This window comes from Rhinoderma darwinii, chromosome 1 (genome assembly GCF_050947455.1).
Source record: "Rhinoderma darwinii isolate aRhiDar2 chromosome 1, aRhiDar2.hap1, whole genome shotgun sequence".
Lineage (NCBI taxonomy): Eukaryota > Metazoa > Chordata > Amphibia > Anura > Rhinodermatidae > Rhinoderma > Rhinoderma darwinii.
In genome coordinates this window covers 615618874-615633763 of record NC_134687.1, presented here as the reverse complement: position 1 = coordinate 615633763, position 14890 = coordinate 615618874, and the positions used below count along the sequence as shown (strand labels likewise).

At 41.1% G+C, this 14890-nt stretch overlaps 1 protein-coding gene and 1 non-coding gene across 7 annotated transcripts in view; both read left to right on the top strand.

The window, feature by feature from the left end:
* Positions 1 to 14890, top strand: part of ZFR (zinc finger RNA binding protein) — a 62829-nt gene that overhangs the window by 30990 nt on the left and 16949 nt on the right. For 4 of the 6 annotated variants that reach the window (XM_075841609.1, XM_075841618.1, XM_075841599.1 and 1 more), the window contains exons 6-10: positions 299 to 544; positions 1263 to 1507; positions 1956 to 2147; positions 6552 to 6825; positions 8481 to 8668. In XM_075841609.1, coding sequence (XP_075697724.1) covers positions 299 to 544; positions 1263 to 1507; positions 1956 to 2147; positions 6552 to 6825; positions 8481 to 8668 — 1145 coding nt within the window. The remainder of the gene's footprint in view (positions 1 to 298; positions 545 to 1262; positions 1508 to 1955; positions 2148 to 6551; positions 6826 to 8480; positions 8669 to 14890) is intronic. The other 2 variants (XM_075841639.1, XM_075841628.1) reach the window with 1 other exon arrangement.
* LOC142722698 (small nucleolar RNA SNORA66) lies at positions 1690 to 1816 on the top strand. The gene has a single exon (XR_012874992.1). It is a non-coding gene; the product is annotated as a small nucleolar RNA SNORA66 (small nucleolar RNA).

Genomic DNA, 14890 nt, shown 5'->3' with positions numbered 1-14890 from the left:
CCATGTATATAATTTCTTTTGATCATTAAGGGACCAGAAATGCTGTCCAGTTGATACTTTCTTTTTATCGGAATATAAATGAATTGTTTTAATTACAAGCATTTTGTCTGGTCAAAGATGATTGACAATCTTATGGCCACTACTGTTCTAAGTGTAAAATATTATCATAGTTTCATTATCAGGCTTTTACAAGTATTTACTTTATAAACCATTATTAAGTTATAAACCGTTACCCTAAACTGCACAACTAAACCACATTGTTTTCTGCAAAACATCTTTTCTTCCTCCTGTGTACCAGCTCCTTTCGCCTTGTCTCTTCCAGTTGCTCCCAAGGTTGGCTACAGCCAGGGTGCTGCACAGTACACACAAGCGCAACAGACTCGTCAAGTGACCGCAATCAAACCTGCCAACCCTAGTCCGGGTACAACTACCTTCTCTATATACCCTGTATCCTCCACTGTGCAACCTGTTGCTGCTGCAGCGACTGTGGTACCTTCATACACTCAGAGCGCCACCTACAGCACAACTGCTGTTACATACTCGGGTAAGCGCTATCTTTTATTTTTGGTTGTATATGCGCTTTTGCACACACTTTTCTATATTCTGATACGCTATAAAGGGAAGTCAGAGGATACCCCAGAACTGTTAGTGCTTGGAAGAGAGCCAACCCACCTTTCTTCTGTGTGCACATAACTGAGATTTATATTATATATATATATCCAAGCTATTCTGTCGGGCTCTTGATTTACTTGAGCTCTCACTTGCATGCACTGAGGTGTAAATAGACTTTAAATGTTCTGCATATTTAATTAAATCTCCAAGATTAAAAACTTTTGAAGTGTCAAGTTTTGATTGGTGGGAATCTGAGCACTGAGACCCCCACCGAACGCTAAAACTAAGTGGTAGAAGCGCTCGGGTGAGCCCTTTGCCACTTAGTTTCTGATCGGCTTTCCTCGGAAAGCCGAGCAAGTGGCGTACGGACTCAGTAGAAAGTCTGAGTCCGTACACGGCTCCAAGGAAATCAGAAACGAAGCGTCAGTGCTCACCCAAGTCCTTCTGCCTCTTCGTTCTATCGATCTGTGGGGGTCCCTGGGCTCAGACTGACAAGTTTTTTTTGTTTTTTTTTTGTTTTGTTTTTTAAAGTTTAGTTACCCTTTAACGTTGAATTCCTGAACAAGAATATTGTTAATTATTTTGTATTAGACTTTGAATGTATGGATCCTATCTTTATTGATAATGGATTTTTCCAATCTACCCAACAGGTACAAGTTACTCTGGTTATGAAGCCGCAGTGTATTCCGCTGCATCGTCCTACTATCAACAGCAGCAGCAACAGCAAAAACAAGCGGCAGCGGCTGCGGCGGCCGCTGCCACCGCAGCCTGGTCTGGTAGCAACTTTACTAAAAAGGCTCCGTTCCAGAATAAGCAACTTAAGCTTAAGCAGTCACCCAAACCACCTCAGATTCATTACTGTGATGTCTGCAAGATTAGCTGTGCTGGACCTCAGGTGAACTTGCTTCTCTTAAACTACATGTTTGTCAGCCATAATCTCGTTCGATGTCCAATGTCTATATAAATGTGATCATACAATACACCTTATTAACCTGGCTAATGTCCTAAGAGCCTAATAACTTGTATAGACTACAGGGCATTATCATTCTTATATTTCCAATACAGATGGGTTCTCATTTGCAAACTAGATCACTAGCTCTGCACCCAGTTGCAGAAGCAAGGGGAACACGTTTGCTATAGTAATTGTTGTAGAAACTGAAAAGCAATAGAACTTTCTGTGGCTTTGTATTTCTACATAACAGGCTTTGTTATGAAACCCATAATGGAACCTTCAATTAGAAGAGACTTTGGTGTACTGTAGGGGTCTATTTTTTTTTTTATTTTTTTTACTGTAGCTCTTGACACTAATAATACATATATATTTTTTCTTTTATACATAACAGACCTATAAGGAGCATTTAGAAGGACAAAAGCACAAGAAAAAAGAAGCTGCCTTAAAGGCCTCCCAAAACACAACCAGCAGCACAACAGCTATCCGTGGGACCCAGAACCAGCTCCGCTGTGAGCTTTGCGATGTCTCTTGCACAGGGGCAGATGCATATGCTGCCCACATCAGAGGTGCTAAACACCAGAAGGTACATTTTATATTTCCTAATTCTGTAATGACCCAACTCGTAAGCGCTAATGCGTGTTTTTTTTTTCTTCTTCATAACATTATTCTGCTTTGTAACCAAGGACGTTAAGTCCTTATGGCAGGCTTGGGCAAATAATAGATCTAGCAGCCAGCTGTAAAAGTTAGGAGTCGGCAACCATGCTGTAGAGCCCAGTTATACACAATCCGGTTAAGGAGTAACAAGTCCAGCAACCGGCAATGTAAAAAATTATTCTTACACGTCATTTGAGGTTTTGTCCCCAAATAAGTCAGAGTAGAGTTCTCCTTACCAGTTACGACTGTGTACCCCAACTTTCCCAGTAATCACTGCAAGGGCTGCTGTATTTCGCCCTCCGCTAGCAGGAAACTACATATGTACACTCTTCCTGCATTAGTCTACCTGTTCACACTTTGCAGTCTTTTTGCAGAATTGCAACGAAACACCACCGTTTTTTGTTTCTATTTTTATTTTATTTTTTGCTGATATCGTGACAAAAAAAAAGTAATATGACCGCAATGGAGACCGATGCTGGAGAAGCACATTACAATTTTATCATGACAGCTGCTGTTTTTTCCTTCAAGTCAGGGAACACAATCTGTCAAGACTTTTGCCTGTAGAGATGCTTTCCCAGCACCCTCCATTTGGCACCAGGTGGAAGCACTCGATTTCTGAGTCCACAAACGGCAGGGCGTGTCAGGGTTTTGTACACAGATTGCAAAAGCTGATCATAAACGGTCTGGCTTTTAAAGCTGTGTAAGAAATATCTGACACTACCCCCCCCCCCCCCCACCCTTTCCAGCTGTTGTTGTGTGTTCGAGAATCCGCAGCTTTTAATCTGTTGTAGGACGTATGTAAAATGACGTATTTTTGGTCACCACCCCTCCCAAGATATAGAATAAAAAGTGATCAAAAAGTCGCATTTACCCCAAAGTAGTACCAATAAAAACCACAATCCGTCCCGCAAAAAAACAAGACCTTACACAGCTTTTTTTGACAAAAAAATAAAAAAGTTACGGCTCAGAATAGCGTGTCTCAGAAAAGAAATTATTTTATAGAAACGTAATTTTATTGTGCAAACGCTGCAAAACGTAAAAAAAACTATACACATATGGTATCGCCGTAATCGTACCGACCCGCAGAATAAAGTAAAACTTAATTTATTGCGCATGGTGAACGCTGTAACAAGAATTGAAAGCGCCAAAATCGCTGTTTTTTTGGTCACCTTCGCTCTAAAAATGATCCTGTGGGGTCAAAATGCTCATATACCCCTAGAAAAATTCCTTGAGGGGTGTAGTCTTCAAAATAGGGTCGCTTTTTTTGGGGGGTTTCCACTGTTTTGGTCCGTCCGGGGCGTTGCAAACCTGACATGGCACGGAAAACCAATCCAGCAAAATCTGCGCTCCAAAATCCAAATGGTGCTCCTTCCCTTCTGAGCTCTGCCGTGGGTCCAAACAGCACTTTATTACCACATATGGGGTATTGCCGTAATTGGGAGAAATTGCTTTACAAATGTTGGGGTGCTTTTTCTCATTTATTCCTTGTAAAAATGAAAAAAATCAATGTTTTCACAGAAAAAAAGGTGATTTTCATCTTCACAGACTAATTCCACGAAATTCTGCAAAAAATCTGTGGGGTCAAAATGCAAACTATACACCTAGAAAAATGCCTTGAGGGTGTAGTTTCCAAAATGGGGTAACTTTTGGGGGGTTTCGACTGTTTTGGCACCACAAGACCTCTTCAAAGCTGACATGGTGCCTAAAATATATTCCTAAAAAAGGAGGCCCCAAAATCCACTAGGTGCTCCTTTTGCTTCTGAGGCCGGTGCTTCAGTCCATTACCGCACTAGGGCCACATGTGGGATATTTCTAAAATCTGCAGAACCTGGGCAATAAATATTGAGTTGCATTTCTCTGGTAAAACCTTCTGTGTTACAGATCTTTTTTTATTACAAATGAATTTTGGCAAAAATAATATTTGTAAATTTCACCTCTACTTTGCCTTAATTCCTGTGAAACGCCTAAAGGGTTCAAATACTTTCTGAATGTGGTTTTGAATACCTTGAGGGGTGCAGTTTTCAAAATGGGGTGATTTATGGGGCCTTTCTAATATATAAGGCCCTGAAAGCCACTTCAGAACTGAACTGGTCCCTGAAAAAATGGCCTATTGAAATTTTCTTTAAAATATGAGAAATTGCTGCTAAAGTTCTAAGCCTCGTAATGTCCTAGAAAAATAAAAGGATGTGAAAAAAAATGATGCAAACATAAAGTAGACATATGGGGGATGTTAACTAGTAACTATTTTGTGTGGTATTACTATCTGTCTTACAAGCAAATACATTTAAATGTCAAAAAATGCTAATTTTTGCTAAAATTTGCCGTTTTTCACAATTAAATATTGAATTTATCGACCAAATTTTTTCATTAACAAAGTACAATATGTCACGAGAAAACAATCTCCGAATCGCTTGGATAGATAAAAGCGTTCCGGAGTTATTACCACATAAAGTGACACATGTCAGATTTGAAAAAATCATCTGTGTCCACAAGGCCAAAACAGGCTGTGTCCTGAAGGGGTTAACCAATCATGGTGATCTCTGAAAAGCTTGTTTACAAACCAACTTTTCCCACTTGTTCTCTCCTCTCAGCCTCCTGCACTCTGTCAGTGTTTCAGAGACTGATCGAGATATATATATATATAATACTTTGTATTCCCTGTGTCCCTTAGTGTTAGAATAGGCAGGCAGGAATAGTAGGTTAGTTAGCGTGATCATAAATTGTTAATGTATGCCTTAACCCGTTAGTGACCGGCCCATCGTCTTTTTACGTCGGTCACTAACGGGCCTTATTCCGATGCCATAGACTTTTTACGTCGTGGCATCGGAATAAGTAAATAGAGCAGGGAGCTGTCAAATCTCCCTGCTCTCAGCTGGGAGCGTCCCTGCTCTGCCGGGTGAGATCGATATTAGTATCGATCTCACCCGTTTAGCCCCTCAGATGCGGTGCACAATAGCGTGCACCGCATCGGAGTGGTTTTGGAGAGAGGGAGGGAGCTCCCTCTCATCCCACTGACACCAGGCGGATACGATCGCCGAGTGTCTGTGTCTCCCACGGCAGCCGGGGGCCTAATAAAGGCCCCCAGGCTGCCTGGAGTGAATGCCTGCTAGATAATGCCGCAGGCATGACCTAGCAGATGCCTGTCCGTGTTAAACGGACAGGCAGTAATACACTGCAATACAAAAGTATTGCAGTGTATTATAAATGCGATCTCAGAATCGCATATTAAAGTCCCCTAGTGGGACTAGTAAGAAAGTGAAAAAAAAGTTTAATAAAGTTAATTAAAAAAAAATGTGAAAAAAAATGAAAAACCCAGCTTTTCCCCTTACAAAATTCTTTACTATTAAAAAAACAAAATAAAGTTTAAAAAGTTACACATATTTGGTATCGCCGCGTCCGTAACGACCCCGACTATAAATCTATTACATTATTTAACCCGCACGGTGAACACCGTAAAAAATTTAATAAACTATGGAAAAATTGCTGTTTTCTGTGAATCCTGACTTTAAAAAAATGTGATAAAAAGTGATCAAAAAGTCGCATCCACTCCAAAATGGTACCAATAAAAACTACAAGTCGTCCCGCAAAAAAAAAGCCCTCATACAACCACATCGGCGAAAAAATAAAAACGTTACGGCTCTTCAAATATGGAGACGCAAAAACAAATAATTTAGAAAAAAATGTTTTTACTGTGTAAAAGTAGTAAAACATACAAAAACTATACAAATTTGGTATTGTTGCAATCGTAACAACCCGCTGAATAAAGTTATTGTGTTATTTATATCACACGGTAAACGGCGTAGATTTAAGACCCGAAAAAGAGTGGCGAAATTTCAGTTTTTTTTCTATTTCCCCCCCAAATAAAAGTTAATCAATAAATATGTCCTCCAAAATGGTGCTATTAAAAAAATACAACTTGTCCCGCAAAAAACAAGTCCTCATACAGCTATGTCGACGCGAAAATGAAAAGGTTATAGCTCTTGGAATGCGACGATGGAAAAACGTAAAAAATGGCTTGGTCATTAAGGTTTAAAATAGGCTGGTCATTAAGGGGTTAATTAACTAACTAGTGTAATTTAATAAATTGCACTACATCTGGCACTTTTTTGATCAATTGTTTCGTTGTAATATAAAATGTGTTGCATATGTAGTAAAAAAAAAACCATGACCCTTGGTCTTGAAAGGGTTAAAGACCTATTTTGTATACTTTAACAGGGGCCAATGTTGAAGACGTATTCTCAATGATCTTAGTTGAGCTATAAACCTGTTTGCTACATTGTTGTATAGTTTGGACTGACTGAGCCTTTCACACATGTTTGCTGATTTCCATCAGGTTGTAAAGCTGCACACCAAGCTTGGTAAACCCATTCCATCAACTGAACCAAATGTTGTGAACCAATCTGTCACTTCAGCATCTGTCTCCAAGCCTGCGTCCTCGTCCAACAGTGCATCCAGCACGAACGGGAGCTCCTCTGTCACCACACCGGCTACCAAACTGCTTACGTCCACTTCTAGCGCGTCTCTTGGCTCAAGTGCAAGCAAAATGTCTACCATCTCCTCTAACAGCATCGTCAAGAAAATCACCACACCAAAAATAACCTTTGTAGGCAAGTGCAGATAGAATTGTATTTGTATAAATGGTAAATTGCTTCATGTGTTGTCGTATAACATACAGGGAAATTCTTTTAATCTAGGGTTTGAAAATTCAACGGGTACAGCATTATCGAATTATTATGAGAATTATGAAACATTTGAAAAGGACAAAGGACAATTTACACACGGCAGATTTGTTGCAGAAATTTTTGCGACTGGAAATCCATTCCAGTCTTCTAAATGGTATTTCTGCCACATGCACATTGATTTTTGCAGCCCCCATTAAGATAAATTGTACAGTGGCAGACATTTCTATAAGAAATCTGCCACGTGGGAGTATGCCCGTAAGGCCTGATTCACACTGGTATATTTGGAAGCCAAAACCGGGAGTGGATCCAAAACCCGGAACAGGTACAAATATTTCCATACTATTTTCTTACACTTTTTTTTTTGTCTGCTTTTGTTTTACTTCTGGTTTTGGCATACAAATACCAATGCAAAATATGGACTAAAGTAATGCCGTGTGAGTGGTCTAGTGTTGTATTTAGTGCCACAATTTAGATGAAATCTTGTGTATAATCAGGTGAGCTTCTCCCAGAAAAAAATTTCGGGGGGAAAACCTTTTCTTAGCACTAAATATTTGGCTCCCACTCAAATGATGACCCTCTGCCACAAGACGTTTCATCTGAAATCCCAAATCTAACCTTAAACGTGGCTGCTTAACACAGTGGAATCTTTTCTAAATTTTATCTTCCTTTTGAGATTTTTCTACACCAGAAAACTGACAAAAGTCGTAATCTGTGTCGAAAGTTATGACTATTGTTGATTTTACGCCGCCCTCACCACTTTTGGAAAAGTGGCATAGCTTACAAACGGGGCGAGGCCACTGCACCCCGACAAACTTATTTCCGCAAAAAGCTGGCATAAATGATAGAATTAACTCTGTGGGGAGTAGCGAGGAGGTAGAAGCCTGTGCTGGGCCCTGTTGCTTGTCCACCCTGCTTCCCCATCGGACAATAAAATAGAAATATTTATACCTCACCACTCTTCGCTGATCTCCTCCGGGGTTCCCTCAGGCTCTCTCAGCATGCCGCGGCTCATACTCTGTCTTGATGTCGGGCAGCATCAGGACATTGTATGTGACGCAGCACTCGGTGAGTGCTACGTCACATATAAGACCCAGATGCTGCTCTGTCTTATGTTTACTATCCAGCAGGGAAGATGCAACAGATTCATTATGAGGCGTGCGCCTCTTAATAAATCGGTCGCATCATACTCTAGCGGAGCAGAAATGCCAGTCTTAGTAAATTTGCCCCTAGTTCTAGTTAACCTCACGCTATCAATAGTGTGTAGAGTAAACCATGCTGGGTTAGATTTTGGTAATTTAGTAACTAATGGGCAATGTTAATGTAGATTTCCTCATCTCAGGGGGGATGAAAAATATCATTTAGTTTTTGATGCAGCTTTGTTTTGTTGTATTTTGTGCCAAGCCCAGGAGTGGATACAAAAGGAAGGAAAGACTATAATAATACATCTCCCCTCGTTTGTGTCCACTCCTGGTTTTGGCGTAAAAATAATCAAAAATTGAATGTGTGAATACAGCCTTAGATCTGCACTAATAAACTATTATTTTCTTTTGAAATTTATCCATTAATTTTTCTCTGCCTAGGTGGAAATAAGTTGCAGTCAACTGGAATGAAGGCGGATGACAGTAAAATGCCGGATAATGTTAAAGTCACAACTAACTCCAGCGCACAGTCACAAGAAGTGAAAATGGATCCAATGACAGAAGCTGCTCAGACACTGGCCGCTCTTCAGAGCGATGTCCAACCTGTCGGCCATGATTACGTTGAAGAGGTGTGTTGTAATTTATTTACGTTTTTTCGTTGTCTCCACTTCCCGGTCCAGTTTATATTAATATCATGTATACCCCATACAGAGCTGCAGAATGTTAGCACGAATCTAACCAGTTATTAAAAAAAATAATGTATGTTCCTTATTTATAAATTCACAACCAGGTTAAAGAGTCTCTGTCACCACATTATAAGTGCCCTATCTCCTACACAATGTGATCGGCGCTGTAATGTAGATAACAACATTGGTTTTTTTTATTTTGAAAAACAATCCTTTTTGAGGAAGTTACGAGCAATTTTATATTTATGCTAATTACTTTCTTAATGCCGTTTATTAACTTTTGACCAAGTGGGCGTTGTAAAGAGGAGTGTTTGACGCTGACCAATCGGCATCATACATTTCTCTCCATTCATGTCAAGTTTCTACTCAGCACAGCGTGATCTAGGGAGATCACGCTGTGCTATCCCAACACCCGCATTAACTTAACTGATGTGTCTTGACAGTAAATAGACATCACCTCCAGCCAGGACGCGATGTCTAGTCAGAATCCCGACACTTCGGTAAAGTTTGTGTGGAACTTAATCACAGAACAGGAGATCTCCCGAGATCACACTATGAATGACAGCAGTAGCGTGATCTCGCGAGATGATGCTGTGCTGTGATTAAGTCCCACACAAACTTTACCGAAGTGTCGCGAGTGTGAATAGACATTGCGTCCTGGCTGGAGTTGATGTCCATTCACTGTCAAGACACTTCAGTAAAGTTGATGTGGGTGTATGTGACAGCACAGCGTTGTCTCGCTAGATCACGCTGTGCTGAGTACAAATGGACATGAATGGGGAGAAGTGTATGGCGCTGATTGGTCACTGATTTGGTCAGCATCATACACTTCTCTTTACAACGCCCACTTGGTCAAAAGTAAAAAAAAAACACCCAGTTGGGTATTAAGAAAGTAATTAGCATAAATCTAAAATTGCTATTAACTTCCTCAAATCTACATTACAGCGCCGAACACATTATGTAGGAGGGCACTTATAATGTGGTGACAGAGCCTCTTTATCATTAGAGAGTCTTGAGTATAATTTTCATGGGTATTGAAGCTTTCAAAACACCATATTGCATGGCTTCTTTCTTCCGCAGCTTCCCACACACATAGCTGCTTTGATTCTTGGCAGTTGTGTCTTGTACCCCCGCTCTTCTAGAATTTCCCTGTGAAACCAACTCTGTTATTTAATAAGAGAAGATGTCAACAATTAGTTTTAGATCTCCCACTTTGCAGCAATCATAACTGGTATCTGATGAGCTACATAACTGATCTTACATAAGAAACAAAAAGCACTATTTGCACATTATAATTTATATATGTTCCCTGGTTTTTATCACGCATACTGCATTAAGATCTGCCAGCTCTCCTGACATTTCTGTCTTAAGAAAATATTTCCCTTGACATACCATCATTTCTTAGAACTCTGTGCTGTGCCTCTGTTCTTCCTAAAAATGTATGAATAAATTGACAACTGGGTGTTACCATTACATTTGTTAAAAGGGAGTCTCCTTCACAGTCTAGCAATGTGAGCACTGATTGAACAGTATTAGGCCTCATTTACACGAGCGTAATATACGAGCGTGCGACGCGCATGCTTTTCACGCGTGTCGTACGCACCTATATTACTCTATGGGGGCATGCAGACAGTCCGTGAGTTTTGCTCAGCGTGAGTGCGCTGAAAAAAACTCACGACATGTTCTATAAATCTGCGTTTTTCGCGCATCACGCACCCATTGAAGTCAATGGGTGCGTGAAAACCACGAAGGTCGCACGGAAGCACTTCCGTGCGAACTGCGTGATTCGCGCAAGATCTGTCAAACTGAATGTAAATAGAAAAGCACCACGTGCTTTTCTGTTTACAAACATCCGAACGGAGTGTCTTACAGATGACCGAACCGAACTTTACCGGGTTCGGCCGAACTCGTTTTGACCGAACCCGGCAGGAGACAGTCACTGTGCAGGGGGCTGAAAGAGTTAAACTGGTTCAGCACCCTGGACAGTGACTTCCGATTCCAATATACGTGAACGTGTAAAAAAAAAATAAAGTTCTGACTTACCGATAACTCCCGGCTTCTTCCTCCAGTCTGACCTCCCGGGATGACAATTCAGTCTAAGTGACAGGTGCAGCCAATCACAAGCCAAGCACTGGCTGCAGTGGTCACATGGACTGCCGCGTCATCCAGGGAGGTGGGGCCAGATGTCAAGAGAGGCGCGTCACCAAGGCAACGGCCGGGAAGTTCTCGGTAAGTACGAACCGCTTTTTTTTTTAAACCGGTTAATCGATATGGTGATCGGAATGCACGGTCGAGGGTGCTGAAAGAGTTACTGCCGATCAGTTAACTCTTTCAGCACCATGGACAGTGACTGACGTCGGCTAGCCTCATCTCTATGATGGCGGCTGCGCGAAAATCTCGCAGCCGCGCATCATACACGGATGACACACGGAGCTGTCAAGTGCCTTTTGCGCACGCAAAACGCTGCGTTTTTTGCGCGCGCAAAACGCACACGCTCGTGTAAATGAGGCCTTACTGTGTAGGAACACCCAGTCGTCAATTTATTCATACATTTCTAAGAGGAATAACAGAGGACTGGAACAGAAAAGATTCTCCTGAATTGTTACATGGGCAATACTAGTATTTACCAAAATAAACCTGTGCGGAGTGAAACCTTTTAGCCTTTTGTATTTTTTTTTTCAAAAGAAACTACACCTCTCAAAATACAGTCTTAAAGAGGCTCTGTCACCAGATTCTCAAATCCCTATCTCCTATTGCATGTGATCGGCGCTGCAATGTAGAGAACAGTAACTTGTTTTTTGTTTTTTTTTAAAACGTTCATTTTTGGCCAAGTTATGAGCTATTTTATATATATGCAGATGAGCTTTGAAATGGACAACTGGGCGTGTTTTTTTTCGTATGTCCAACTGGGCGTGTATTGTGTTTTTAACTGGGCGTGTTTACTTGTTTTACTAACTGGGTGTTGTGGAGAGAAGTGTATGATGCTGACGAATCAGTGACCAATCAGCATCATGCACTCCTCTCCATTCATTTACACAGCAGCATCATTCTTACTAGAACGATGTGCAGCCACATACACAAGTGTCCTGATAATGAATACACATGACCTCCAGCCTGGCCGTCATGTGTATTCAGAATCCTGACACTTCTGAATCTTTTCTGTGAGATTTCCAGCAAGGGAAACGAAATCTCGTTTACCTCATAATCTCGCGAGATTACGGATCCGTTGCTGGAATCTCACAGAAAAGAGTCAGAAGTGTCAGAATTCTGAATACACGTGACGTCCAGGCTGGAGGTCATGTGTATTCATTATCAGGACACTTGTTTATGTGGCTGCACATCGTACAATGCCCCGCAAGAAAACCAGGTCTACAACGAACATCAAAAAGAGCGGCATATTATCCCCTTCCTATCAGGGAATCTGAAGCCAAAGCAGGGCACTGAAACCACTTTCCCCACTGCTTTTCAAATTTCTCTAGAGTGCCCCTTTCAATGTAAAGTCTTTTTTTCCATCAAAATCGTTTACATTAACCCCTTAATGACCAGCCTATTTTAAGCCTTAATGACAAAGCCATTTTTTAAGTTTTTCCATCGTCGCATTTCAAGAGCTATAACTTTTTTTTATTTTTTCGTCGACATAGCTGTATAAGGTCTTGTGGTCTTGAGGGAATAGAAAAAAAACATGAAATTTCGCCACTCTTTTTTGCATCTTAAATCTACGCCGTTTACCGTGTGGTATAAATAACACAATAACTTTATTCAGCGGGTTGTTACGAATGCAACGATACCAAATTTGTATAGTTTTTGTATGTTTTACTACTTTTACACAGTAAACGCTTTTTTTTTTTTCAAAATTATTTGTTTTTGTGTCTCCATATTTGAAGAGCCGTAACGTTTTTATTGTTCCGCCGATGCAGTTGTATGTGAGCTTTTTTTGCGGGAAGACTCGAGTAGATGCGACTTTTGGATCACTTTTTATTAAAAAAAAAATTTAAGTCAGGATTCACAGAAAACCGCAATTTTTCCATAGTTTTTTTTATTACATTTTTTACGGCGTTCACCGTACGGGTTAAATAATGTAATAGATTTATAGTCGGGGTCCAAATATGCGGAACTTTTTTACTTTTATTTTGGTTTTTTAATAGTAAAGCATTTTGTAAGGGGGAAAAGGTGGGTTTTTCATTTTTTTTTTTTTTTTTTTTTCACTTTTTAATAAACCTTTTTTTTTTTACTAGTCCCACTAGGGGACTATAATATGCGATTTTCCGATCGCTATTATAATACACTGCAATACTTTTGTATTGCAGTGTGTTACTGCCTGTCCGTTTTAAAACGGACAGGCATCTGCTATTGGAGACACAGACACTCGGCGATCGTATCCGCCTGGTGTCAGTGGGATGAGAGGGAGCTCCCTCCCTCTCTCCAAAACCACTCAGATGCGGTGCTCGCTATTGCGCACCGCATCTGAAGGGTTAAACGGGTGAGATCGATACTTATATCGATCTCACCCGGTCGAGCAGGGACGCCCCCAGCCCTCAGCTGCCTCTGGCAGCTGAGAGCAGGGAGATTTGACGGCTCCCTGCTGTTTACTTTATCCTGATGCAGTGCCGTAAAAAGGCATATGCATCAGAATAAAGCCCGTTAGTGGCCGCCGTTAAAAGGCGTATTGGCGGTCACTAACGGGTTAAAAGAGCTAAAACCCTTAGCAATGGCAGGAAGACCTGGCTGCAACCAGTACTTGGCTCTCATTTTCCTGTTATGGTACTCAATTTTTGCAATAACCAGTAGTTCCATGGATTTCCCCACAAGAGCCTACATATAACTCTTCGCTCTAGTGGGACTGAAACCCCTTACACTCTTTCTCCTTTCGGTAGCTCACCCTAGATCTACAGGACCAAAACATCTACTTTAGGTCCACTATCTCCTCAGGACACCACCGACACTTTGCTTCACCCCTGAGCCCCATTTGCCATAGATTGACAGATCCTCTTTAAAGGGGTAGTCCCAAGAGTAACATTTTATCATCTTTCCTCCGAGTAGGTGACAAATGTCTGATCACTGTGAGCCCCCCTCCCCCCGTGTTCTTCCTTACTGCACTATGACAGTGAGGAAGAGTTTAAACGGTGTCGAGGACAAACCTGAGCCTTGACACTCCATTAAATGGCGGCAATTTATGAAGGCTTGCATTTTTGTATACGCCAGTCTTAAAAGAAAGTTGGAGAGAGGAGAGCGTCTGTGCACACACGTGCAGATCGGAGCTGCGCGCACGCACTCTCACTCACTCTTCAGCTCTCGGCAGACAAGGACTTGTCTGCCAAGAGCTGAAGAGTGAGTGAGGGAGACGAAAGATGTTGTCTTCAGACGCAGAGATGAAGGACCTGTGGGCGGAAGTGACGTCACAGCGCGGTCTCGCGAGATCACGCTGCTCAGTGAATCTAGCTTGGGTGTAAGGCAGAGGTGTATGATGCGGATTGGCCAGCGTCATACACCTTTGTCATACGCCCACTTGGTTGAAAATTAAAAAACGCCCAGTTGGGAATGAAGGACCTCATTGGCATAAATGTTCTAAACGCCATAACTTTGTTAAAAAACATCGTTTTTAAAATAAAAACACATTGCTAATAACTACAGTCCAGCGCCGATAAACTGATGTAGGAGATAGAGCATTTTTATTCTGGTGACAGAGCCTCTTGAAATTTGTTAGTGATAAAGATTTCAAGTTTGATTTAAAAAAAAATCTGTTCTCTTATATTCACAGTAGGCTTGGCATTTGCCGCCACTTAATTTTTTTCTTTAATCCATGCAAATATGAATGTGCTCAAAAGATATTTTAGTAGTTGTAGGAGTAATAATATTACAAGCGTCATCTCTTGAGGCAGCGCTAACAAAACACACAAGTCTGCACTTCATAAAACAGTGAAAAATTTAGCGTTGATGTTTGCTTATTATTGCTATGCATTAAAAAATTTATTTGAATTTGAGTGTCCACCCTTGAAACTAATTTTAATCTAAATTTGTCAAATTCCGTTCTGCTTTATTCTGTAATACGTTCTAGTGGATTTAGCCTCGTTTTCTATTGGAGACGGCCAAAACCCCTTCATAGCCATAGTTAAAAGATACAATTCTGGCTGCCTGCAGCGACCACTAGAGGGTGCTAACAGCATG